At 40.3% G+C, this 26670-nt stretch overlaps 1 protein-coding gene across 1 annotated transcript in view; it reads left to right on the forward strand.

Moving 5' to 3' along the window:
• LOC137370193 (myelin basic protein-like) overlaps positions 1-26670 on the forward strand; it is a 221453-nt gene that overhangs the window by 152351 nt on the left and 42432 nt on the right. Inside the window, exon 4 of the mRNA XM_068032487.1 lies at positions 3195-3658. Coding sequence (XP_067888588.1) covers positions 3195-3658 — 464 coding nt within the window. The remainder of the gene's footprint in view (positions 1-3194; positions 3659-26670) is intronic.

The following is a 26670-nucleotide window of genomic DNA, read 5'->3' on the forward strand; positions in this document are numbered from 1 at the left end:
GTATATGGAACCAGGTTTCATCAAATAGAAATCGAGGCTGTTCTTTCTCAAAAGTAAGTGTCTATTTTCAACACGTTTGCAACCATGTTACAGATTTCACATAAGCAATATTAATTTCCATTTGGACTATATCATAATGCTGGGAATGTTGCATGAGGAAGGCTATTTCCACATTGCCAGTCTCCACCACACGTAGAATTCGAGTCTCAAACTTAGTCAACCCAAGTCGAAGGTTTGCTTTTCTCCGTTTGGCCTGGAGTATATCTTAACAGGGTGCAATTGATAGGGAAATGATGCTGCCCCATTAAATGCCCCTCTCATTATGGAGCATTCTTGAATGCAACAGTGGAGAACTCTGTACCCTGATTGCCGCATCCTACTTGCATGGTGACAGAAAACTAATGACTGGATAAAATGTGTGAGTGCGGAAGTGAGGCAAAAATCAGGGTCAGGATTTTCCCTGCAGGCTTCTGAACTCCACCATCGGGCTCAAATGGGTGTCAGAAGCCCCGCACTTTGTGGGAAACGGTCACTGTGATTTTCTCTGGAGAAGCCAATTAATGGCCAGAGGGCGGGTTCGCAGTCCAATTAAGGATGACGGGTGGGTTCTTGAAGCTTGAGAGCCAACCAGCTTGAAAGCAGCAGCACGATACCATGGCAGGTAAGTGAGGGAGAGGACGCTTCAAAATGAAGGTGCACTCTCTCCAACTTCTTTAAATTTAGAATAATAAATGGCCTGTGGCTGTTATACCCCTTCCCCCACCCCCTACCCAGGCCTGCCTGGAGCACTGGTGCTCCCACCCAATCCCTAACTCTGCTGCCAGGAGGCTGCTTCCAGGCAGCTAAATTGTTCCTCACTTCCTCCATGAACCTGGAAGCTAACTGGAAAGTCCCAGTCGGCCTCCTTCAACTGACCTTAAGTGGATGTTAATTAGTTTAAGTGGCGGGTAGCCCTGCAACCACATCCCTGCACCCCCCCAATCCTGCCTCCAGAGAAATGACCCAGGGGCGGGATGGAGCTGGGGAAACAGCCAGCCGCATCATTTTTACCACCCTCCCACCTCTGTTCCCAGTCCTAGCTTGGGCTTGGGCTAAAAATCCAGCCCAAGATGCCCAGGTGGTTTTCCTATGAGGGGAAAATCTTATCTTTCTGCAGCCGCCCACAATTTCTTGGTCATCTTTGTTTCGTCAGACTGCCGATCTGACATCGTCATGGGTAGGCCAGAACAATTTAATGTTGGTAAACAAAAACCATCTTATTTCGCTCCTATAAAAAAACACAATACCCTACTGCAGCTGCTTGATTCCACTCAACTGCACAGTGCACAACTTTTGTCTACTGTTTGACCTGGAACTGAGTCAGCCATTCTGGCTCAACTCTTGGAAACTTCTTTCCTAAGCCTTGCTTTCCTCCCTGTCTTTAAGAGGCAATTCAACACTTATCTTCAGTCATTGGTCTAACTCTACAACTGTTCAATGCCCGTTCTCTGGTGTGAAGCCTCCAGGCTGCGATTCATTATATCAAAGTCAATATAGAAATTCAATAAGTTGTCTCCAATGTTTGCAAAGATCAGTGGTTGTATTGGGATTATGACTAACATCAATGTTAAAATTAATTTGTGGCTTTTAGGAGTACTCTACCCGTGGCTTAACATTTCCTTCTCAACCCAATGGTATAATCACTAACAGCTAATATCTTTGCTTTGTATTAATTAAGATATGTGTTGATGAGGTTCAAAAAGTCAATAAGAAAAGATATATTATGGAAAACCAGTGTTGATACAGACAGTATAACCTGCCCACATTTTTTTTTAAATGTTGACTAATTTTGTACTTGAGGGCAAAGAATATCAGTGTTTATAGATAGAACTTATCTTTTAACAAACATTTTGTGCCCAATCCATCAGGACCCTTTTGACACAAATACAATATGAATTCAGCCTTCAATAAAACTCCCACCACCTTGTCCAACAATGGGTTTGGATCCCAGTCTCAGTGATCAGGTTATGCTGAATAATGTGAGCAGTTTTGTAATGTTAACACTGTACCCTCATCCATAGAAAACCAGGAAAGAGTTCGTCGAGATGAAAAAGTCTATCAAGAAATAAAACTAATTGATTTGTTGCTGGTTGTTTTCTGTCATGTCTTTAACCTCCTATATATTTTCTATTCAAGAATTTATTACTATATATAAATTATTGTAATCTTTAAGCAGTTTTAAAAAAAATTGTCTAGGATGTGGAGAAACAAAGAACTTGGATTTATGGAGCACCTTTCACAACCTTAGGATGTCCCAAAGCACTTTACAGCCAAGTAAGTAGTGCCATAGGATCCTTTATGCCCACTTGAGAGGGCAGGCTGGGCATTGGTTTGGCACCTCATCCGAAGACAGCATCTTTCAGCAATTGAGATTCACGCATCTGTTCTCCAAATGGACAAACCTAGCATTTAGCAGAAAATCTTAAATCCGTAACATGTAACGTTTTGGGTAACTGTCTTACACTAACCTATTTCTTTTATTGAACCTGTCAATAACTGTCAAGCCAGTTGCTCAAGCCCCAAATGACTGGTTTAAAAATGGTCCGATATGGAGGTAGAACCCTTCATTGCGTGGACTTGTTGGATTTATCTTTGAAGTTTTTTTGGATTTGTGTAGATATTGAAGTAAATTAAGTAAATGTTAATGGATAAAACTTGGCAATTGAAGTGATGATAGGTCATGTTGCAAAAAAAAGGCAACTAACTATTTTTTTAATCTAAGCGCCCTAGAGTTCTGCTCGACCGCTGACACCGAACGTTCACCATGCTATGACACCAAAACCCTCTTTTGTTTTTTACTCAATAACCGTATTCAGTCAAACAAAGAATAATTGTTAAAACATATTTAGTATGCTGATGGCTTGATGTTTTGTTACTGCATGGAGCTGTGAATAGTATATGTACTGTTCTGTCTCAAATTACATCTGGTAACGTATCACAAAAATTGGATGATTATTTTGCATAGATTTAATTTTACAGAGTACATAATTGAGACATTAAAGCTTTGAATTAACAGAAAGGTAACTGCTGTAAAATTTAAAATTTGATTTGCTTCTGTGAAATTGAATTGGTGAAATGACTACGGATGTCTTTGTGAAAAACAGCATTGTTCTGAGATGTGTTCTGTATTCATTGCTTGTGCTTGTTATTTTCAGCAGAGGCAGATGTTAATCAGAACAATGGATCTTCCTCAAAGCAGAAGAAGATGGTGGCGACAGGCTCCAAGAGTGCAGAGGACCCAAAGAATGCCTGGAAGTCGCCCAGCACAGCTGAGCCAGCTGTTCGCCCACACTTAGTCCGCCTCTTTTCTCGTGACGCACCAGGACGTGAGGACAACACCTTCAAAGACCGCCCATCGGAATCAGAAGACCTTCAGGCCATCCAAGAGGATAGCTCAGTTCCTGTGGAGAGCTCAGATTTGATGGAAGTGCAGAAACTGTCCTCACAATCATCAGCTAAGAAGGGACAAGTAGCAAAACAAATGGCATCCGCAAGCACCTCAGACCATTCTAAGCAAGCTGGAGGAGCCCACTCAAGGCAAAGAGACTCGGGTCTACTCGACCAGCTGGGAAAGTTTTTTGGGCAAGAAGGATCCAGGAAAGTACCTGAGAAGGGCAAGGTGAGCTCTGAGGACTGAACAGGAGCTTAAAACCCTCAGAAGAGGGTTCTCCAAACTGTCTCAGTATCGGCAAGAGTTGAATTGGCCACTCGCCTATTCTAAATGTTGTTAGTCTTTTTCTGTTTTAATTTTTTTTTTAAAGTTGTTTATAATGAAGAATTCCTGTTGATTTATGTGGCTCGCATTAGAATATTTGACAGATTCAGTAGGCGTGTGCATTACTTTTCCCACTTCAATTATTGTAAAAAGACTGTGCAGATTTAATATGTAAATATTAAATAGTTTCCAGTGAATAGGAGTGTAATACAGGAGATGAAGTAAATGGTGCTTTCTAAATCTTTGAGGAGCTTACAGTTTCTGGACTAAATTCATAAAATATTATGACAATAGCTTCTAAATTCTTGATGCATCTTTCAGTGAAAAGAGGTAAGATGAGAACAACATCTTTGATTTTGATTGGTTAGTTGAATTGATGATGGTGAATCTCTCGGAGAATCAGTGGGTGATTTGCATTCGCCAAATCAGATCATCCAGTGTGAATTGGATTACTAATGTCTGCGATGGTCAGGATCTTGAAGTTCCTGACTTTGGAGCGTGAACAATACATCTCCTATATCGGGACCCACCCTTGGAAGTTTTACTTGAAATTTGCCTTAGTCTAGTTGTAGTCAATTTAGGTTTGGCCCATTCTGGTGAACAATTATCACCTGAAAATAAGATTCTGCTGTAGTCACTGTCCTCTGCTAAAGTTATGTCTACATTAATTGGTACTTTTATCTAACTGCCCTTTTTTTATTTGGCCCTTCTAAGATTGTCGAGATTCAACCATTTATTCTCAAATCTGTTTTCCTTTTGTTAGAAAGTCGCACACCTCTAGATTAATTTTTTTTGTTGTTGCCTGTGATTATACCTAATTAATAATGTTGAATTGAAACAAATGATTATCTGCCAAAGCTTTTGTTTTTCATCACTGGCTAAGATTGTCTCTTGCAGCTTGGTGCAGTCCCTGTGTATTGGGATCGCCCGCTTTGCGAATGAACCTTGACTCAATAGCAAGAGTCCAAATGAAAGCGAGGAAGGAATATAGTGGGCTTCAATTGTCTTGTATGATTTATACATATATTAATAACTTAGCTGAAACCATCATTAATATTGCCAGCGATTGTTGATTTCTTGCTGCTGGGCAATATATGGATTCGTTAGTAAAATATCCTACAGGAGATTTAAAATAACAGTTCCTTCAGAACTCTATAAAACAAAAAAAAGTGCCGTTATTAGATCTATAGAACAAGATTATAAGTAGCTATGCACTATATCTTGCAGAATCTAAGGTGATCCCTAGTGGGGTGATTTTGGAATCCTGCTACATTTCTTTTTCAGAAGGAACCTGATTATTTTCATTCCTGTACAATATACAAATTACTTGTGCTTTCTGAGTACTGCATGTCATTTTTATCTCTCATTGCAGCTTGTAAGTAAGAGACTTTGTAGATTTTTTTTTTAAAACTGTCAGTCCCAGTCGGTCAAAATGATTTAAACATGGTGTAGGTACTTTAATAATCTGTCACAGTAATGGTGTGGCCTGTTGGAAACATAGCTATATCCGCTGTATGTGGCACAGCATTTAGTGACATGGGAGCTGCAACAGGCACCCTATTGACCCATTTACACAGTGGGGTAGAAAAATAAAGATACTGCAATTTGAATTTGATTCTTGGGTGAAAGACAAAACCTGCTCTGACCCTCATCTATAAATTACACAGAGCACTTTAATTCCGCAGAAAGATTAAACTAGAACTATCTTGCACGTGATCTGAGAAAGCCAATTGCTTGATTTATTTAACTCGAGGCATCATTCTTGACTTGGCATCTTCTGAACTATTCTTCAGAGAGTGACTTGTTTGATGTGATTGAAGGCATTCTGATAGTGAACAGGGCTGTTCAGATCTGCTGTGCGGTCATGTATCTGAGAACTCAGATTTGAACTGTGCTCCAAATCCTATCCTTGAGCCCACGGCAGAGATGTTGGGCTTGGGCTCATTCTCATTCTCAGTTAAATATATTTGTTACTGGTAATGGATCGCTGCTTCCCCCTCCAGCTCTTGCAGTATGTTTTTCTTTTAAATGATTGTGCTGCCCCATTAACCCAACCCACTGCAGCAATTAACAGCAACAGTTAGACACTCGCTCTTTGTGCGAGCTGTATGCTGACATTAAACCTGATTGCAATTGAATTTGCAGTAAAGCAGATTCTTTAACAGGAACAAAAGTGGTTGGGTGGAAATAATCGCCCACGTGCCCCGAGGAATGATCTCCTGAATTTTTCTCTCGCTTGCACACACAAACTGTTAATGCGCTATCAATAAATTTAAATTCATTATTGCCGACACAGTGCTGCAAAGGGTGTCTTTTTGTTCGGTAGTGATGGCAGCATTGGTATATGGGAGTATTGTAACTACTGCAGGGTATGCAAATGGGACCACTGACCAGTAACCAGCCACAGAAACACTCTCCTGTCAGCGATAGTAACAGCATGTCTATATCTTCTGCCTGTAAATTGAATAGCCTGACTGAGTCCAAGTTCCTCCCTGTATTCAGTGCATTGAGATGTGTTGGAATGCCAAGAAAGTCATATTTAATCATTTTAGAAGACCTTTTAAAGTAAATATATGTTTAGGTTTCAACCAAAATGTCCTCAAAAACTGCTTTTGCACAGAATCATTCGAATTAAATATGCTCCCATGGGGTTACTTGGGTCCTTGATACAGTGACTCTAGTATTACATTTTTGTCCTGGTACATATGCAATAATGTGAGTTTTTGTTATTCCTTGATCAGAGGTTTGTGGGGCATTTTTCACCAGGCTGATGTGAACACCCTGAGCAAACATAGGGGTCATCAGCCTTGCATCAGCGATGTTAAATAGGCTTTAAGGCAGCATGACTGTTTAATTCAGAAGCAATGCCAGCGAACCATTTGCCTCTCCACTACTTAGGTTTAATTTCATGGTACTATTTTGTCACTCCATCCCACCTATATGCCGAACTATTGTTCCAGAGTGTATCGACTGCCTGTCTCTCTGCCTCTTGACCTGCATGATACTCCAGTTATATCCTCCACTTGCCTATCATTCTAACCTGACCCTTAATCTAAGCTGGTCCCCAGCACTAGCTTGTGTTCATCATTGCAACAGTAGACTATACTTCAAAAGTACTGCATTGGTTGTAAAACACTTTGGGACGTCCTGAGGTCATGAAAGACATGATAGAAATGCAAGTTATTTCTTCTCCTTGACGACCACTCCAGCTCACCTGTCTCTACTGACTCCACCCTCCCTCTCCGCCAGTTGCTCATCCCAACTTTCCTGCCTGTCCCTGCTATTGCTCCACTCAGTCACTGCAACTTCCCTCCCTTATCTGTAACTATGGTCTTTTGATCTGTTTGCCTCTTTCACCTGATTTGATTGCAAGCTTTTGGTTTTCTTTTGCAAGTGCCTCGCTGAGGTGGGCTCGTGAGCAATGAGGGAGTGAAAGATATATTTCACATTTTTCTTGCCAGTTCTTACTCAGTGGGCAGAAAATCTAGTTTTATTCCATGGAGGGGAGGAGAACTGACCGGTTTGGTAATTGAGCATTTTGGGTTCGGAGAGGAAGTGGGAGAAAACAGAGATACAGGCAAAATGAATGCCATCCCTTCATAAAGCAGATCTCCTGCATTGGCCAGTCATGATATGGATGTGTCCATGACCCATACACCTTGTACCTGCTGGGTTAAAAAGAAACTGATTGACAGTAACTGAGAGAAAATAAAAATTAATAGTAAAGTTCATAAAGTGCTTAGAAAACCAGAGGTGTGGAATTGCCCTAGAAATTGTCACTTTAAAGACAAACATCAAAATACTAATCACATATTTTAAAAAACCCAAACCGAGCGACATATAACAGGGATTTACATAAATCTGGTCATTAGGTGGCAGTTTTTTTTCGGGGGTTGGGGGGTCGGTGATGGTTTGTATAGAAATTCAGTAGATAAGTCATGTTTGTCTTCATGATCTGGTGAATCCAATGAGGTAATTGGTACTTTTAAAGTTTTATTATCTTTAATGTATAGTTAAACCAAATTCATTTGTAAATACTTTCACCCAGTCTTATATGCTACATAATACAAAACTGCAGTGCAAGCAAAACAAGATCCTGTCTTCAAGACTGGCGGAATTGTGATTGAAAGCCATCTGTAATCTAAATGCCATGATGTGTGGGGGAAAAAATTGGATTGGATTTTATTTTGGAGAGGGGTGGGGGGCACGAAATATGTTTTTTGTTAAACTGTTTCTTCTTCCCTTTTCCTTCTCTGGGCTCTCCAGTCACTATTGTGACAGCTGAGAAGGGAACTGGGCAGAAGTCCTGCTTTTAGGCTTTTGTCAAGGCCACTCTGGAACAGATTGCTGGGAAATATTGGCAGCAAACCTGGAGCAAGTTTTCACCACCCCCACCCCTCCTTTTCTCTCCATTTTCTCCTCCCCCGTAATGAGGCAGTTGAGATTGCCTATTCATGCTGGAGAATGAGTGCGTACAAAAACACAACACGACTGGCTCAAGAAGCCAGTGTGTCACAAGTCAATCTGGTGTCCTGTACTAACTGGTTTGTGATCTGAATCAATGATCTTATGAGGTTTCTACTGTGTATAGTGCTTTGAATTTTCTTAATAGGCGGTCAATAAAAAGAATGGTATGCTCTGAGCTATTTTTAAAAAGCACATGATATCAAAGATGTTTTTATTACAATACTTGGTGTTGTGGCTGAAGGTTAACAGTACATTCCAGCAGATATGTCCTGTTGGTTATCTGTGTAACAGAACTGGATTTTTTACATTTGTGGCTGTGGCTTCAATTCCGCCCTATACTGCATCTTCTAAAAATAAATGTAAATGGCTGTTAATTGCTTACATTTAGGATTATGCATTAAACTGTAACATGAGCCTAACTATTTGAGTGGTGTGTGTGTTATAATGTCTAACCTCTGAAGATTAGCTGTGTTGTTTTCTGTGATAGCCCTATCTGCACACCTGACACATGGCAGACTGACATCCCTTTACCTTAAAATTATGGAATCGACAGATGATGGAATCTTACATGGAGCCACCAAGACTTCTAATTGAAATTCCAGTGTCTTGGGACTTTTTAAACCATCACTCGTTTGTACAGATTGGATGGAAAGTGTTGCCTTTTGGTAATCCTCATTCTAGAAAGAATGGATAGAAGATTGAAGAGGTGCCACCATTGTACACCTTGTACTGGACTTCCCAGGTGTTGCCCTTGGCTCAATCTTGTCTCTGAAGATTGTGGATTTAGGCTCCACTCCACAGACTTGAGCACACAATCTAGGTTGACACTGAAGTACTAAGGGAGTGCAACACTCACAGGTACCGCCTTTTGGATGAGTTATCAAACCGAGGCCCCATCTTCTCTCTCAGGTTGATATAAAAGATCCCAGGGAACTATTAAAAGAGTAGCAGGAGAGTTCACTCAGTGTCCTGGCCAATATTTAACCTTCAACCAATGTTACTGAAATAGATGTGGTCATTTACCTCATTGCTGTTTATAGGATCTTGCTGTGTGTAAATTGGCTGCTGCATTTGCCTACATTGCAGCAGTGACTAAATTTGAAAATTATTTCTTTGGCTGTAAAGCTCTGTAGGGCCTCCGTGAGGTTGTGAAAAGCGCTGTAGAATTGCAAGTTCCTTGGTCTTTTTGGCTGTGGGAGAAACATGGATCCAGACTTTTGCCTGACCTATTAGTTTCCAAACCATTGAGATTTATTCGTTTGTGTGATCTGGTAACATGGGTACATCGATGTGACCAAGTGTGACATCCACTGGATGTGCGTCCTGGCCAATTTAAGAACCACAATTGACATGTCCATTAGGAATGTGCAAGGTTGCAATGAAGCAAGTCAATCCATTTCAAAAAGTGATGTGGGTGCTTCGAGAGTTAAGCCATGTAGTTTAGGGAAAATGCATTTTGCGATGCATGAGAAATTGAGATGCATTCAGCGCACTGATCTTCCTGCATCTAGAAAGAAAATGCAGTAAATAAATTTCAAAATTCCTTGCTGAGACTAATACCAACTTTACACTGATCCAGTTTAGTATGAGTCATAGAAATGTTTTCAGTGTGAACTGCCCATGTTGCATTTTATCTATGTCAGTTTACTATAGATGGAGATTCACATCAGTATTAAAATTTCCCCATTTCTATATGCAGACAGTGTTAGCAAGGTCATATTTATTGTCCACCCTTAATTGTCCTGAGAAGGTGATGGGCTACCTTTGCACAGCTGAGTGGCTTGCTTGACCACTACAACAATGACGACTCTCATTTAGATAGCACCTTTAATGTAGCTTCATTGGAGCATCATCGGACAAAAGTTGACACCAAGCCAAAGACAGAGACATTAGGACATGACATCTTAAAGAAGGAGAAAGAGGTGGAGAGGTTTAAGGAAGAAATTCCAGAGCTTAGGACCCAGCTAGCGGAGTAAGGGTTAATCATGTAGTGTTTGACTGGAATGTCGTACAAGGATGACAGGTTCCTTTATCTGAAGGATGTCAGTGAACCAGTTGAACTTTATAACAATCCAACAGCTTTCATGGTCCAGTTTTATTGGTTCTGGTGCACAAATGACCAGATTTATTGAATTCTATTTCACAATTTGCCATGTGAGATTTGACTGCACAACCTCTCCGTTGCTAGTCCAGTAACAGCAACTGCTCGAATTGCAGTTTCAAACTTTGCCTGTATCTCATCCACATGGTTATCCCTCATGTAAACCTACCTGGTGACTATCATTAGGTTATCCCCCCAACATTCTCGTACCAGTGTCGTCCTCCTGCAAGCTGACTGTGAGCAGCCCAGAGTGAATATTTAATTTCTGCTCTCGCCTTGTATCGCTCAGTTCAGCACCATGATGGTGAATGACCAGTGCAAACCCATGACCTAATGCTCATCTGCACTATGTATATAGGAGTTTACCTTGGGAAAATACACCAGTGAGAATAAGCCATACACACCAGGAAGGTCCCAGCTTTGAACCTTGGTCAGTCCTGGTTCAACTGGGGTAGAAGTCAGATCACTACAATTACCTGGCACCATGCTCTTCCCTATGTGCTTGGAAGTGGGGAGACGATTTGGTAATGATTCTTGCTCCTACTGGAAATCCTATTTTTGGATGTTGGTTGAAGGCCGAATTCAGCTCCACCATGACATCCCCTATGGCCACATTGCCTACCATAGGTTACGTAAAACTTGATACCTTCAGCAAGCTATGAGTTATAATTGTCCAGAAGAGGATTTAGGGTGGGGGAGAAAGTGGAATAAGAAGGCATACATAAAATTTATATCTGGAGAGAGGACATTGTGCGTTTCATGGCTGTTTGAAGTTTATGATCTGCCTGCCTGCAACCTTTTACCTAACATAAAGGAAGAAAGGCTTGCATTTAAATAGCGTCTTTCATAACCACAGGACATCCCAATGAAGTACTTTTGAAGTACAGTCACTGACGTAATATCGGAAACCTGGCAGCCAATTTGCACACAGCAAGATTCCACAAACAGCAGTGAGATCATGACCAGTTCATCTCGATGCCAGCAGCAGGTATTAGTATGGGAAATGAACTGTCAATAAAATATTAATCTGTTGATGTTACTTACAATGCATTGTTTTTCAAGTTATTTATATAAGAGTATTCCAGAGAAGAAAAAGTCTTACTACATTTTCTGCATATTGCATTTTATTTTTAAACCTTTTTAATCACTGATGCAATGGAAGAACTGCCAATGAGGTGCGAAGGTGTGTGAGGTGATTTAACATGTGACAATAGCCTGGAATGAATCTTCATTGACTATTAAATAATGCGAATATTACTTCTCCATGCTGCTTTACCAAATACAAAGCAACATATCTGTTTAAAGACTGACCAGAATAAACTGAAGATCGATGTAATTAATCATCATTTCTTTTAGCAGATGTTTTTCTACAGTGTACTAATGGTGGGACATCCTCATTTTAAGGATGAAGGTTTGATTATTAATATTATCACCAAAGGCAGGTAAAAATATAAACCAATTGAAACGTTGAAAAGATTTTCCTTTCATTAACAGTCAGCATGAATTTATCTCTTAAGCTCAGCTGTAGGTTCCCTACATGTAGCTTTTTGATGCCCAGCCTAATCCAACCTCTAATCATTCCATTTTAAACCAAATGTGTCACTGTTATCTATCATCCCGCTTCTCGAGAGGAAGATTTACCAGAATTATATCAGGGATGAAGGACTTCAGTTATATAGAGAGACTAGACAAACTGGGTTTGTTCTCTTTCAAGCAGAGAGGGTTAAGGGAAGATTTAATAGAGGTGTTCAAAATCATGAAAGGCTTTGATTGAGTAGATGGGGAGAAACTGTTTGCACTGGCAAGAGGTTTGGTAACCAGAGGACACAGATTTAAGGTGAAGAACCAGAGGATAGATGTGCATTTTTTTTTTAAATGCAGTGAGCTGAACTGGAATATGCTGACTGAAAGGGTAGTGGAAGCAGATTCAATTCAAACTTTCAAAAGGAAATTGGATATATACTTAAAAAGGAAAAAAAAATTGCAGACCAATGGGGAAAGAGCAGGAGAGTGAGACTAATTGGATAGTTCTTTCAAAGAGGTACGATGGGTAAGATTCTACGCTTCAGCTGTGATGTGTATGCTAACATTCACACAAAATCTCTGTTTCATTTACTGACACAAAGCTATATATCACTTAGACCTCTGGGGAACCTGAGTGCCCTAACAAACTGATTTGTGCAGTAAAATGTATTCCCAAACTTCTCATAATCAGGTTAATAACCATTTTTTAAAAATCATCTGTCATTGTGCGGTCCTCACCTATGTTTAACCCTTTGAGTATGATGATAAATCTCAGTGCAATAAGCACCATTTTAAGTAAAATAAGTGTCATATATTTAGTCGTGCTAAAGAAAACACACTACCAAGTATGCTTATTTTATGATTATAGATATTTATAAGAAAATTCAATAGATAGCAATATTACCATATTTTACTTTAATATTGTTGAAAAAAGTATTATTTTCTTCAAATTCTCTTTATAAACATTGCCAGTAGTGATTTACTAATCCTCAGTGTTTTTCACCCTGAAGAAGTTATATTACACTTTAGGCTTCATTACTGCCTATGCCAGTTAAATTAATGAAACTTTCTCTTTAAGAGGGGCTATTCACTCAGTAATCCATGCCCCATCTAATGTCTGGTTCTGGTTAATAAGAGCCTGCCTGGATGAATTGAACATTTGCTTGCAATGGGTTGTTCACATTGAAAAGCTTCCATTTAGCTTCCCGTCCATTCTTGAAAATGAATAAAATTCGCATGAACTAATTGTTTCACGGAGAGATCTAGGTGTGTAATATCTTTCATAAGGTGAAACTGAGATCTTATGGACACCTGCAAAAGACTTGCAGGCTCAACAAGTTGAGGGAAAGAATGGGAACATTTATAACTTAAACCCCAATGTTCACCAATATGACATTTTCCTTCTGATCTCAAACAAATGTGGCTTCCAACATTGCATGACCCAACAGAGGTCTGTACCTTCAGCAAAGCATTATAGAGGGCTGTTGAATTACACAAACTTAAGCAACAGAGAGTTAGATTTGTGGATAGGTTTCCTTAACTTAACGGGTAAGTACTTCTAGATGGTGGCAATTGAGACTCTACATTTTATTGCGGGTCTCAGTTAGAATGATGAGGTGGCTCCGATTTTCAGTCTGTTGATTTACATTTTATTGACCTTTTTCCCTCTGTTTTTGTCTTCAGATGTTCCCTGCCCTGCTTTGTAATTCCACCATTTCCCAATCAAGAAAGTAGATAGTGCCCCTGCAGTAGGATTCTGCAACTGATGTTCTCTAACTGGATGTTAGGCAAGAGTATTAAGGGTTATGGAACCAAGGCAACTAGATGGAGTTAAGCTACAGATCAGCCATGATCTAACTGAATGGTGGAAGGCTTGGGGGGCTGAATGGCCTCCTCCAGTTCTGATGCTAGATCTCTGAAAGTGCCTGAAGTGATTCACTGCTCTATTGATTTAATTTCGGCCTATTTCCCTCTGCTCAGTGCTTCTACTGCACCCAAGATTGGAAACCACTCATGAAGTTAGGGTTGCTAACCCTCCCAAAATGTCCTGGAGTCTCCAGGAATTAAAGATTAACCTGGAAACTGCTGCAAGCAATTCCAGGGGAAATATGTTTTTTTTTTCATCGAACAATTTTTTTTGTTCGTTTTAAAAGTATTGGAGATGGGTAAAAACGGCTGCTAACTGGGCGGGACAGTTGGCGGCAGGAAGTCATGTGATGAAAACTCCAGGAATACGGCCAACTAGAGTTGGCAACCTTTCATGAACTGTGAACCTATCCTTTTTGCACAGCCTGTTGAAAGGCTACCTTGCTGCTTGTGGCTATATCAGCTTAAATTAGCATAAATAGATGGGGTGGGGTGGGGGTAAATGGAGCAAGTCTGAGAATGTGAATTCTATTGGTTGTAACTTGGAAATGTTACATTTTTAAGACGAGTGATTGAAGGGTACAGGTGGGGATCGAACACTGGCGAAGGTTATAGTCATGAAATGATACAACCTTGGTTTAAAGATTTCTTTGTTTGATTAACAGGCAGACAGTCACTACTGTATAATTGTATGTGCAAATTATTCCAGCTGATTATGCTGTACAATGGTACAACGTTTAAAAAGCAATTGAACTATCTTTTTCTTTGTTTTGATGGTAATTTGTACTTTAGATGGCTTTGATTTTGAAGTGATGGCCTGAGGTAATTGGGCTGAAAATAGAATTAAAATCAGCAACAATTGTGGCGTTACCAATGGTAAGCTGCATTAATCATTCATGAGGGAAATGCATTACAAAAGATTCCTTTGTTCATATCTGAGAGCACAATGTTCAGTGATAGTGAAAACCCAGTGTCGTTTTAACTCTATCATTTTTCAGCCCTAATTTACTGTTCTGTGCTCTTGTTCACCCAAAGGCATTGAGTGCCTCACTATGGTATGGTCCCATAGTATAACTATCATCGTAGCATTTTCCATACCGTCTTTCAGATGCCACAATAAACCAGGGCCCAGTCTGCCCTCTCAGGTGAGCATAAAAAGAATCAGTGGAGCTATTTTGCAGGTGAGTTCTCGCTGGTGTCCTGGTCAATGTTTATCCCTCAACCAACATCACTGAAACCAATTACCTGATCTTTATCTCATTGCTGTTTGTGGGATCTTGCTGCTGTGATTCAGTGCTTCCTTGGCGGTAAAGCACTTTGGGACGTACTGAGGTTGTGAAAGGCACTATATAAATGCAAGTTCTTTCCTTGTTTTTAATTAAGAATTCATCCCCTTGGCTATTTTTCTTTCACAACTTAAGAGTTCTGTAGCCAATTCCTATCACACTGAAATCAGCTAAAGTAACAAAGACCATGCTTCAAATGGAATCTATAAGCCTCATTTTAAACCCCATCTCTATCACGTTCGAATGATCAATCTTTCCAATTGGCAACTTTTAAGCATATTTATAAATGAATCCATTAGTTATTAATCAAATGGTGTTTTCAAACAAGTTATGATTTCAAAGCAGTATTGGGGGTGGTTAGTAAAATTCACGGAGCTGTTTCACGTTAGAGGACTATCGTTTTAAATTCCAATTTCTCACGCTGCCTCAGTACTCCAGAGATTAGCTGTGATACTTAAGTGAATTCTGTGTGTCGACTTCCAATAATACATTAGTTTTATCATTATAGAAGAATAAACAGAATGAATGTTAAGCCTTCCCTCAGCAGATCTCAACGTGCCAATTAACAAATTAACTTCAACTTCTCTTTGTTTTATCTTTTTGTTGATTTTTGTTCAAAGTGTAATTTCTGATAACCATATCAAAGAAATTAGCTTGGAGGAGTTCATGGAGATGGCTAATGAATTTCCTACATTATAACAGATAGTATGCTTCAGAAGTACTTCATTGGCTATAAAGGGCTTCAGGATGTCCTGCAGTCATGAAAAGGACGGTAGAATTGCAAGTCTGTAATATTATTCTTTCTGTTCAAAATATTGATGTCCGGTAAAACAGAAAATGCTGAAAAGCAAAGAAAAAATTGCATTTATATAGTGCCTTACACAACCTCAGGACTTTCTAAAGTAATGAAGTACTTTTGAAGTGTAATCACTGTTGTAATGCAGGAAAGATAGCAGCCAATTTGCACACAGCAAGCTCCCACAATGTGATAATGACCAGTTAATCTGCTTTAGTCATGTTGGTTGAGGGGTAGTTATTGGGAGTACACCAGGGGAATGCCTCTGCTGTTCTTCCAAAGAGTGTCATCTAATCTTTTACACCTTCCTGAGAGGGCAGGCTTGCTTTACCACCTCATCCAAAAGACAGCACCTCCTCAGGACTGCACCGGGGAGTCAGCCTAGGCTTTGTGGTCAAGTCATGAAATGGGATTTGAACCCACAATCTTCTGACTCGGAGGCAAGAGTGCTAACAACGGAGTCACGGCTGACATTAGGTTGCTTAAAATTCAAAGGAGCAAAGATACGTTGAGGTGATGGTGAATCCGTTTATCAATTCTGGTGAAGGATCACACCCCTATTTATTTTCTTAAATGTTGACTGACCTGCTGTGTGTTGATACCATTTTTGTTCTTATTGCACAATTGAAACATCCACTTTTTTTTCCTCTTAATTTATCCTGCCATGGAATATTTGGCCCTTGATGACATTTTATCTCTCTAGTTGGGTTAACTATTTTCAGTCAGTTCCCTTAATAATATTATTACACATATTGCTAAAAGAAATATTCAAGAAAATTCAACAGAAAGTCAAAAAAAAAAACTAGTGTGTTAACTTTTAGATTTAAAAGCCTATATTGATGGTGCCAGTCACTCTTTAAGCCTTTCTTTACTGTATTCAACTGTCCAATTTATTGTTAATAATTGTCCAGAAGAGGCTTGTATTATGCTTATTGGCTTTCGTTCTCTTGCATGTTGTGCCCTGTCTGTATCACTTGTTTACTGCATTTTCTCATTTGTGTTCTGTCTAAAGGCTTTTTTTTGTTCAGCCACTGTATTAGCATAAATAGTTATGGGATGCTTGGTATGTGTCATAGCTAAACTGTGAATGCCGCTCCTATTCTTCATTCAAGCAGTGGTGAACAATAGTGGGTTTCAGCTGTGCTTAAAGCATCACTTATACATGTTGGTACAGAGCAAAGCTAAGACATGGTCGATTGAGACACCCTACTAAGAACGCACAGATTTGCACCCCGCAATATACCCATACTCTCCTTATATTCACTTGATGGTTTTATTGTGATTTCCTCCAATGTTTCCTGCAAGTCAAAACAAGAAAGCCATGGGAAACTATGATAATTATGTAACAATGATATTTTTGATAAAGAATGGCATTAATTACGTTACAATTATAGTTGAAACTGTCCTATGTCTCTTAAACCAGAAGGTCCACACTCACATTAGGCCCCACATGTTGATGGTTGCTAAATTGGTTAAGAGGCAATTAAGAACAGGCAATAAATGTAGCATTGTCCAGATCCTAAGCACACTTTTTTTTTGAAGAAATAGGTTTAAAAAAAAAAGCCAATAGAAAATACACAGGATCTGTATACACAGAAAAGCCAAGTTAATACTTTGGGTGGAGCCCATCATCAGAACAGGTATAATCAAACAGGAGAGTCCTTTTCCATAGAATTTGAATGAAGTGCCCTCTGTATTTTCCCTTTTAACATTTTTTGCTTTTGAAATTTATAGGACTGACCAAATGAAGACCGGGGAGGGGAGACAATTCAAGAGTACAGATATGCTAATTACTTTTCTAAAGGGGTAACTAATTAGAATTAGAATATTACAGCGCAGTACAGGCCCTTCGGCCCTCGATGTTGCGCCGACCTGTGAAACCATCTGACCTACACTATTCCATTTTCATCCATATGTCTATCCAATGACCACTTAAATGCCCTTAAAGTTGGAGAGTCTACTACTGTTGCAGGCAGGGCGTTCCACGCCCCTACTACTGAGTAAAGAAACTACCTCTAACATCTGTCCTATATCTATCACCCCTCAACTTAAAGCTATGTCCCCTCGTGTTTGCCATCACCATCCGAGGAAAAAGACTCACTATCCACCCAATCTAACCCTCTGATTATCTTATATGTCTCTATTAAGTCACCTCTCCTCCTCCTTCTCTCCAACGAAAACAACCTCAAGTCCCTCAGCCTTTCCTCGTAAGACCTTCCCTCCATACCAGGCAACATCCTAGGAAATCTCTTCTGCACCCTTTCCAAAGCTTCCACATCCTTCCTATAATGCGGTGACCAGAACTGCACGCAATGCTCCAGGTGCGGTCTCAGAGTTTTGTACAGCTGCAGCATGACCTCGTGGCTCCGAAACGCGATCCCCCTACTAATAAAAGCTAACACACCATATGCCTTCTTAACAGCTCTATTAACCTGGGTGGCAACTTTCAGGGATTTATGTACCTGGACACCAAGATCTCTCTGTTCATCTATACTACCAAGAATCTTCCCATTAGCCCAGTACTCTGCATTCCTGTTACTCCTTCCAAAGTGAATCACCTCACACTTTTCCGCATTAAACTCCATTTGCCATCTCTCAGCCCAGCTCTGCAGCCTATGTCCCTCTGTACCCTACAACATCCTTCGGCACTATCCACAACTCCACCGACCTTAGTGTCATCCGCAAATTTACTAACCCACCCTTCTACACCCTCTTCCAGGTCATTTATAAAAATGACAAACAGCAGTGGCCCCAACACAGATCCTTGCGGTACACCACTAGTAACTAAACTCCAGGATGAACATTTGCCATCAACCACCACCCTCTGTCTTCTTTCAGCTAGCCAATTTCTGATCCAAAGCTCGAAATCACCTTCAACCCCATACTTCCGTATTTTCTGCAATAGCCTACCGTGGGGAACCTTATCAAACGCCTTACTGAAATCCATATACACCACATCCACTGCTTTACCCTCATCCACCTGTTTGGTCACCTTCTCGAAAAACTCAATAAGGTTTGTGAGGCACGACCTACCCTTCACAAAACCATGCTGACTATCGCTAATGAACTTATTCTTTTCAAGATGATTATAAATCCTGTCTCTTATAACCTTTTCCAACATTTTACCCACAACCGAAGTAAGGCTCACAGGTCTATAATTACCAGTGCTGTCTCTACTCCCCTTCTTGAACAAGGGGACAACATTTGCTATCCTCCAGTCTTCCGGCACTATTTCTGTCGACAATGACGACAAAGATCAAGGACAAAGGCTCTGCAATCTCCTCCCTGGCTTCCCAGAGAATCCTAGGATAAATCCCATCTGGCCCAGGGGACTTATCTATTTTCACACTTTCCAAAATTGCTAACACCTCCTCCTTGTAATGGGTTTGTTAAGCCTGTAAACAGACTTTAACATTGGGAAGACTGATTTTAAATCTATTTACTGGCTATTAAACCCATTCTCTGACTATATGTAAAAGTGTTGACCTTGATTTATTAAATTATGACAACAGGCTGCATAGAGTAGGCTTGTACTCCCTTGAGGACTGAAGGTTAAGGGGTGATCAAATTGAGGTATTTAAGATGATTAAGGGAGTTGATAGTTTCTCTCTAGCTACCCTATTTCCTCTAGTGAGGGGCAATCCAGAATAAGGAGGCACAGGCTTAAAATTAGAACCAGATCATTCATGGGTGATGTCAGGAAGCACTTCTCCATACAAAGGATTGTGGAAATCTGGAACTCAGCCTCAATAGCTTTTTGGAGGACAGAGGGTCAATTGAAAAATTGAAAACTGAGATGGATAGATTTTTGGTATGCCAGGGTATTAAGTATTACAGAACCAAGGCGGATCAGTTAAGATACAGATCAGCCATGATGTAATTGAATAGTGGAAGAGGCTCGAGGGGCTGAATGGCCTCCTCCTGTTCCTATGTTCTCCTGTCCTCTCTTTGGATTGAACACTTATATACAGACTCTCCTACCTAACTGGGTATTTACCAACTAGGTATTTATAGATTAAATCATTTCTTTTTTTAAAAAAAAGAAAACCGAAGCTATGCATATAACTGTTCCTGAAATTTTGCTTTCTAAAATATTACCACCATCAGGTTCAAAAGCACTTTGCACTTTTATAATTGTAAACATTTCTGCAAGATTATAGCAGCTAATGTAAAGTCTCTCCTTCCAAATAGTCATGTGCATGTAGTTACTGCTAAAGGAATTGAGAATCCATTCTGTAGATTCCATCCCCAATATACCACAATTTACCCAGCAACATCAGATTTCAGTAAACCAGAGTATTATTTCTTACCTTACTGTCAGCTGATATCATTTTTTTTACCCTCATTCTTGGCTCATAATGTTACAAAACATCCACGTCTAAAGTTCCTTCTGACCTGAAATAGGTCTCATTGGAATTTGGGCCTCGGATTTCATCAGCCAGAGAGCTGTAGGTGTCTAGAGGCAGCTTGCCAGTTCTACAAGGATGCTGTTGAGTAGTCCACCTGCCTGATGCCAGCCCTCAGGTATGCCCTGGAAGGGGGTTAAGGTGATGAGGAGAGAGGGTTCCAGAATGGAGCCTTTGGTCACATAATGTAACCATGCAGAAACCGCCAACAGCCAATGAAAGGAAATGGAACAATGAATCTCCAGTGGGAAACTACAAAAAAGGTAAAGGAATAAACTTTATTATAGAAAAGGTAACAAATACCAAGAGTATGTTCCTATGCTGCTCATTAGTTGCTGCATTTTCTTACATTACAACAGTGACGACACTTCAAAAGTACTTAGGACATCCCAAATTGCTTGAGGTCACGACCTTTTTAAAGATCCAGAGTGCCAAATTGGAACTGACCCCCTCTTTCAAACCTTGACAGGGTTGGTATTTGTTGTGTTGTTGGGTTTGTATCAGTAGCATTGTAGGGTGTTCTAGAGAAAGTCTTATACTCTGGTAAAGATTAACTAACAACTCTATTATTTGGTTACTATATACACTCTCAGCAAGTCAACTAAGCTAGCATCCTTCATGCTGCTATACCATCTTCTTAAGCCTATCTCATGTGACTGTTACATCATCGTTCGAACAGTGGCAGGGGTCTCTCAATGTCTTTGGTATTAACCCTTTATTTACATCACTATAAATCACCCCCAAGTCTTTGTAGTATAAGGGTTCGAAAGGATTAATATTTGAGAGTGAGGAATACCTCCCACTATAATGAAGAGATCACATGTGAGAGATACTGGAGGGAGAAGCAGCATGGCTTCAGAGGAGTCATACAGACTTATGTAAAGCTGTATATAGTTAATAAATGAGTTAATGTAAAAATTACTGAAGACTCCATAATCTCTCCTAGCTAGACCAACCAAATATAAGGTGGAAACTAACCAAACATACAACATGGTGAATAGCGGTGGTAGTTACCAACACCCAGAAGAATTTGGAAAATACTTTAAAGAAAGCTGACCTAGAAAAAAAGGCGCCAGAACTGTAGAACTCGAGTAGAGGATATGGAAAAAGCTCCAGAGCTATTCCGTGGATTAAGGAGGCATGGAGAATCAGGGAATCGGCTTGTTGAGGCATTCACGCTGCACCACAGAGGCGTGGTGGTCTGTGAAAAAATTCTGATCCAGCAATCGCAGGCTTCAAATCTGAGAACCAAGCAATGGTCCAGGATCTGGTCAGCAACCCGTAAAGAGGGTAAAAATTTGTTCCTAATGGCAGCAGGCAGCACCAGGAAAATCAAAAGTCCTTAACGAGGGCAGATCCGAGGTCAGCGCCATTAAATGTGACGGCTGCAAGGTAGGAAAAAAAAAGGTTGCAAAATACTCAATACTGTTAAGTGAAGGGAGTAAAGAGAGTATAGCAAAAACATTGCAAAACTGTGTTTAAAGAAAGAAAGAAATAGAGTCTAGCTACGAGATTTCACAGGGAGAAACAATGACCATAGCGGGATTCAGCGCAAAGCTGAAAAGTGTGGGAAACTTCCGATACTGGAGGGAAAATTTTTAAAAGGAAGTAAACTGCATAGAAAGCCATGGATCTTAAATTTACCAGAAAGGTTTGGATACATGGAAGGAGTGAATCAAATGCAAAATTGGTCACTTTCGTGAAAGATTTTTGAAATACAGAATTGCTTCCAAATTAGACAACCAGTCTGAAGCAGAGCAAGTTAACACATTGTTTGCTATTGCCCCATTGGAATATAGCAATGTTATTACAAGACAAGGTATTAATGAGACATCAGACAAATTTGATGAAATTTTAAAAGCCTTTGATAGATATTTCAACCTGAGGAACATGATGATTCTGGAAAGGGCAAAATTAACAGAAGGGTCCAGAAACCAAGTGAAACAGTTGATGCTTTTATCAATGACCTTTACTGACTAGCTCAAGGCCTAAAAGTAGAATAAATAAAAGACCACACTGTAAGTAGGTATTCCTGATGAATCCCTGTCAGATTTGCCACTATTCACTACCGCTATTCACCATGTTGCAATCTAAGGAAGACCTCACCCAAGACAAAGCAATACAGCTGGAGAGACGAGCAGAGATCTGAAAGAGGAACAGAGCAATCCTGAGAGGTGAAGAAAGACGTTGGTTCATGAAACCTCCAGCGACTGTACAGTTCCTTAAACACAGAACTGTTAAAGAAGCACCAGAAAAGAAGGTACACTGTGGGGGCGGGAGGGAAGAGGGAAATGCAAGACGCCATGAAACCCTGCCAAAAAGAACCACAGGCACAAACAGTGTCCTGCAACCAAAGCAGAATGCTTCCACTGTAAGAAAGTAGGCCATTTTGTGAAGATGTGCCAAAGTAAAATCTCTACTCCCACAGGTTCAAAAGAAAAAGTCTTCAAGCATAGAGCTGTTAATGAAGTTGAACAATCTTCATCAGGAGAGAAATCAGAAAACTTCCTCGCTGAGATCAATGACCCGAATCAGGCATTCTGGACAGCAGATATACGTGTCAGACATATCACCAATTTTAAACTAGACGCTGGAGCTGGTGTGATGGTTTTATCAGACAATAAACTGGTCATCAGCGTATTACCTGCACCCAGCAGAAACTCAATTACGTGATCCAGGAGGGATTAAACTGAAAGCTACAAGCAGCACTCCAATACAAGGGAAAGCAGGTATTTAAAACACTGTTCTGTGGAATCAAGAATTCTCTCTTTTAAGTAGAAGAGCTTGTGTTGACCTTCCTTTTATAAGAAAAGTGAAAAACATTAAGTAACAAGAATCCAGGAGTCACTTCCAAAAAGACTTTCCAAAATTATTTACTGGTCTAGGAAGACTGAATGCACCATTATATTGAGAAAAGACACTAAACCTGTATGTCTTTTCATGCCTAGGGAGATACCACACCCATGAATGAAGCAAGTCCAATGTCAGCTAGAAGACACTAGTTTGGCCTCAGCTGGAGTATTGCGTTGAGTTTGGAGTGCTGTGCATTAGAAAGGATGTGAAGGCATTATGGAGGGTGCAAAAAAGATTCACTAGAATGATTCCAGGAATGAGAAACTTCAGTTATGAAGACAAATTGGGGAAGTTGGGACTTGGAGAAGAGAAGGCGGAGAGGTGATTTGATAGAGGTATTCAAAATCATGAGGGGTCTGGACAGAATAGATATAGAAGAACTGTTCCCATTCGGGAAAGGATCAAGAATAAGAGGGCACATATTTAAGATAATTAGTAAAAGAAGCAAAAGTGACATGAGAAAAAACTTTTTCATGCAGCAAGTGGTTAGGATCTGAAATTGCCTGAGAGTGCGGTGGAGGTAGATTCAAATGAAGCATTCAAAAGAGAATTAGACAGTTATATGAAAAGGAAGAATGTGCAGAGTTACGGGGAAAAGGCAGGGGAATGGCACTGGGTGATTGCTCATCTGGAGAGCAGGTGAGCATGCAATGGGCCGAATGGCCTCCTCCTGCACTGTAACAATTCTGAGATGACCAGGATGGGAGTCATTTCTCCTGTCACTGAACCTACAGAGTGATGCTCGGGAATGGTTCCACTTCCTAAACCAAACTGTGCTCTTTGCATTTGTGTAGTCTGTTACGAACAAGGTGGGAGGAGTGCACTGTCTTTTCTAGTTCCACTTCTCCACAGGTCACAACAGATATTTAAATGTTTGCCCAGTTACCAATACAGTCAATCATATACTCTACTCTAGATCCCAGAATAAAATACACCAACCAGGTTTCTTCAATAAGCAACAAAACAATCAGTTTATTATAAAACAAGACTTATCCAGTAATGAAGCAAAGCATTAACACACAAATTGAAATATGAAAATTCACTTTTTATGTACCCTACACACACTCATTCTTTCGTGGGACATGGGCATCACTGGAGATGCCAGCATTTGTTGCCCATCCCTAATTGCCCTTGACACTTGAATGGTTTGCTAGGCCATTTACAGAAGGCAGTTAAGAGTCAACCGCATTGCTGTGGGTCTGGAATCACATGTAGGCCAGACCAGGTAAGGACAGCAGATTTCCTTCCCTAAATGACATTAGCGAATCAGATGGGTTTTTACAACAATCAATAATGGTTTCATGGAATCATTATTGAGACTAGCTTTCAATTCCAGATTTTGTTAATTAATTGAATTTAAATTCTACCAGCTGCCATGGTGAGATTTGAACTCATGACTCAAGGGCATTGTCCCAAACCTCTGGATTATTAGTCTGATGACTTTACCATTACACCACCATCTCCCTGTCACGCACACACTGGTTAAAGTGAGAAAAAAAAAAGACATTTTCATTGCAGAGCTCTTTTACAAAAAACGTACAAAAAATACTTTGGCAAAAGACTTAATTCTTGAGGAAAATGGATGAGCCATGTCGTGTCCCAAAATGGCATACAATCTGGTATCTGAGAACGTGTAGATGGGTCACTGGGGTCTTTTCTGGAGAAGTTCTTTTCAGGTGGCATCGAGAATTAACCTGGCAGGTTTTTCCAGTTTCTCCGGAGAAATGAGGCTGCGGGTTGTAGCTCTCATGCACACTGCCCTCAGGACTTTTCAGAGAAGTGGAGAGAGAGAGATGAGCTGGGCTTTTCTCTTGGCAGGCTGACCTCCAATTACTTCAAAACCATCCACAACCCCACCAGAAAGTCAAAACAATATCCCAAAAGCGACCTCCTGACCATGATAAATCTTGACATGTCACTTCTCTTGTAAACATTTCCCCATGTCACTAAGGTTTCTGTTGTTTATTGAGCTCAAGGCATGTGACTTCCAGTAAAGGTTGTCTTCAAACAAGACCTCTCAGTTGCCTTTGTTAAAAAAAACACATCCCTGGAATCTTTTCAGTTTTAAACACCATTCCTCAAAAATATTAAAAAGTGGAAACACTTTCATAACAAGTCTTAACTTAATAAGGCTGTGGCAAGAGAAGTTCATCCAACGTCCTCAGTCAACGAAAGCTTGGCAAAATTATCCAAAAGTACCATGTTCACAAAGTTTGGCACGAATAATGGTTTTTGGCAAATTCTGTTGGATAAGGATAAGGTTATTGACAACCTTCGTTACTCTGTTTGGAAGATTTTGTTTTAATCGTTTACCATTTGGTATAACATCAGCACTCAAAATTTTCCAAAAAACTATGTTGAACATTCTACAGGGCCTTAAAGGAGTAATAAGCCATATGGATGACATCTTAGTCCATGGTGAATCCATCGAAGAACATGACCTGAGGGCTAGAGTTGTTTTGAATCGTCTACAAGGAAGAGGCCTGGCACTTACTGAAAAGTTAGAATTCTTGAAAATGTCTATTCATTTCTTGGACACATTGTCAGTAGCAACGGCACAATGTAGATCCGCAAAAGGCGAGAGCTATTAGTGAATTCCCAATTCCTCCTTCTGTCCAAGATCTTCATGATTCCTTGGAATCGTTAATCAGTTGGCAAAATCTTTACCCAATCTAGTGCAAGTTGCTGAACCCTTAAGACAACTATTAAGGAAAGCTCAAGCATGGTGTTGGGATACACATCGGGAGCAAGTATTTCAAAGGACCACGGAGATGCTGATTTTGCCCGATACCTTATCCCTCACTACTGACCACAAATGCAGCAGGGTTGGAGCTGTCCTTTTTCAGGATCAGCCAGATCGATGTTCAAGTCCAGTTTATTATGCGTCATGAGCATTGTCTGAGACTGAGACGAGCTACATCAGAGAAAGAGGCTCTCGCAGTCATGTGGGCTTGCGAAAACCTCTCAGATTATATTATCGGCTTAAAGGTTGTCATAGATACAGACCACAAACCCCTAGTTCCCTTACTTGATGAAACGAAACTTGCTAGAATGCCTCCCAGAATCCAGAGATTCCGGTTGAGGCTATTGAGATTCACATATGAAACAGTACACATACAGGATAAGCAACAAACAGTAGATGTGTTGTCCAGAGCTACTGTTGATCATCCTTCACAACAGGATGTTAACTTTCTTAATGAGATTGAGTCATATTCTCAGTTCACTGCATCACAATAGCCATTGTGCTCAAATGCAAGATGATGAATGCATCTGTATCCACCAATATTGTACACAAGGTTGACCACAGCAGCGTCCCAGTGGTAAGGTGATGAAAATCTTCATCGAATACAGAGAGCACTTTACTTTTGTGGATGATTTGCTGGTATATGACGAGAGGCTGGTGGTTTCAGACTCATTCCAGCTAGACATCTTGGAGAAAATACACTAGGGCCACATAGGTGTTAACCGGGGCGCAGAGTCCTATATCTCTCTATATCTCTCTCTCTATATCTCTCTATATCTCTGTCTCTCTGTCTCTCTGTCTCTCTGTCTCTCTGTCTCTCTGTCTCTCTGTCTCTCTGTCTCTCTGTCTCTCTGTCTCTCCCCTACATCGTCGC

The sequence above is a fragment of the Heterodontus francisci genome, chromosome 5, assembly GCF_036365525.1.
Source record: "Heterodontus francisci isolate sHetFra1 chromosome 5, sHetFra1.hap1, whole genome shotgun sequence".
In the NCBI taxonomy this organism is placed as follows: domain Eukaryota; kingdom Metazoa; phylum Chordata; class Chondrichthyes; order Heterodontiformes; family Heterodontidae; genus Heterodontus; species Heterodontus francisci.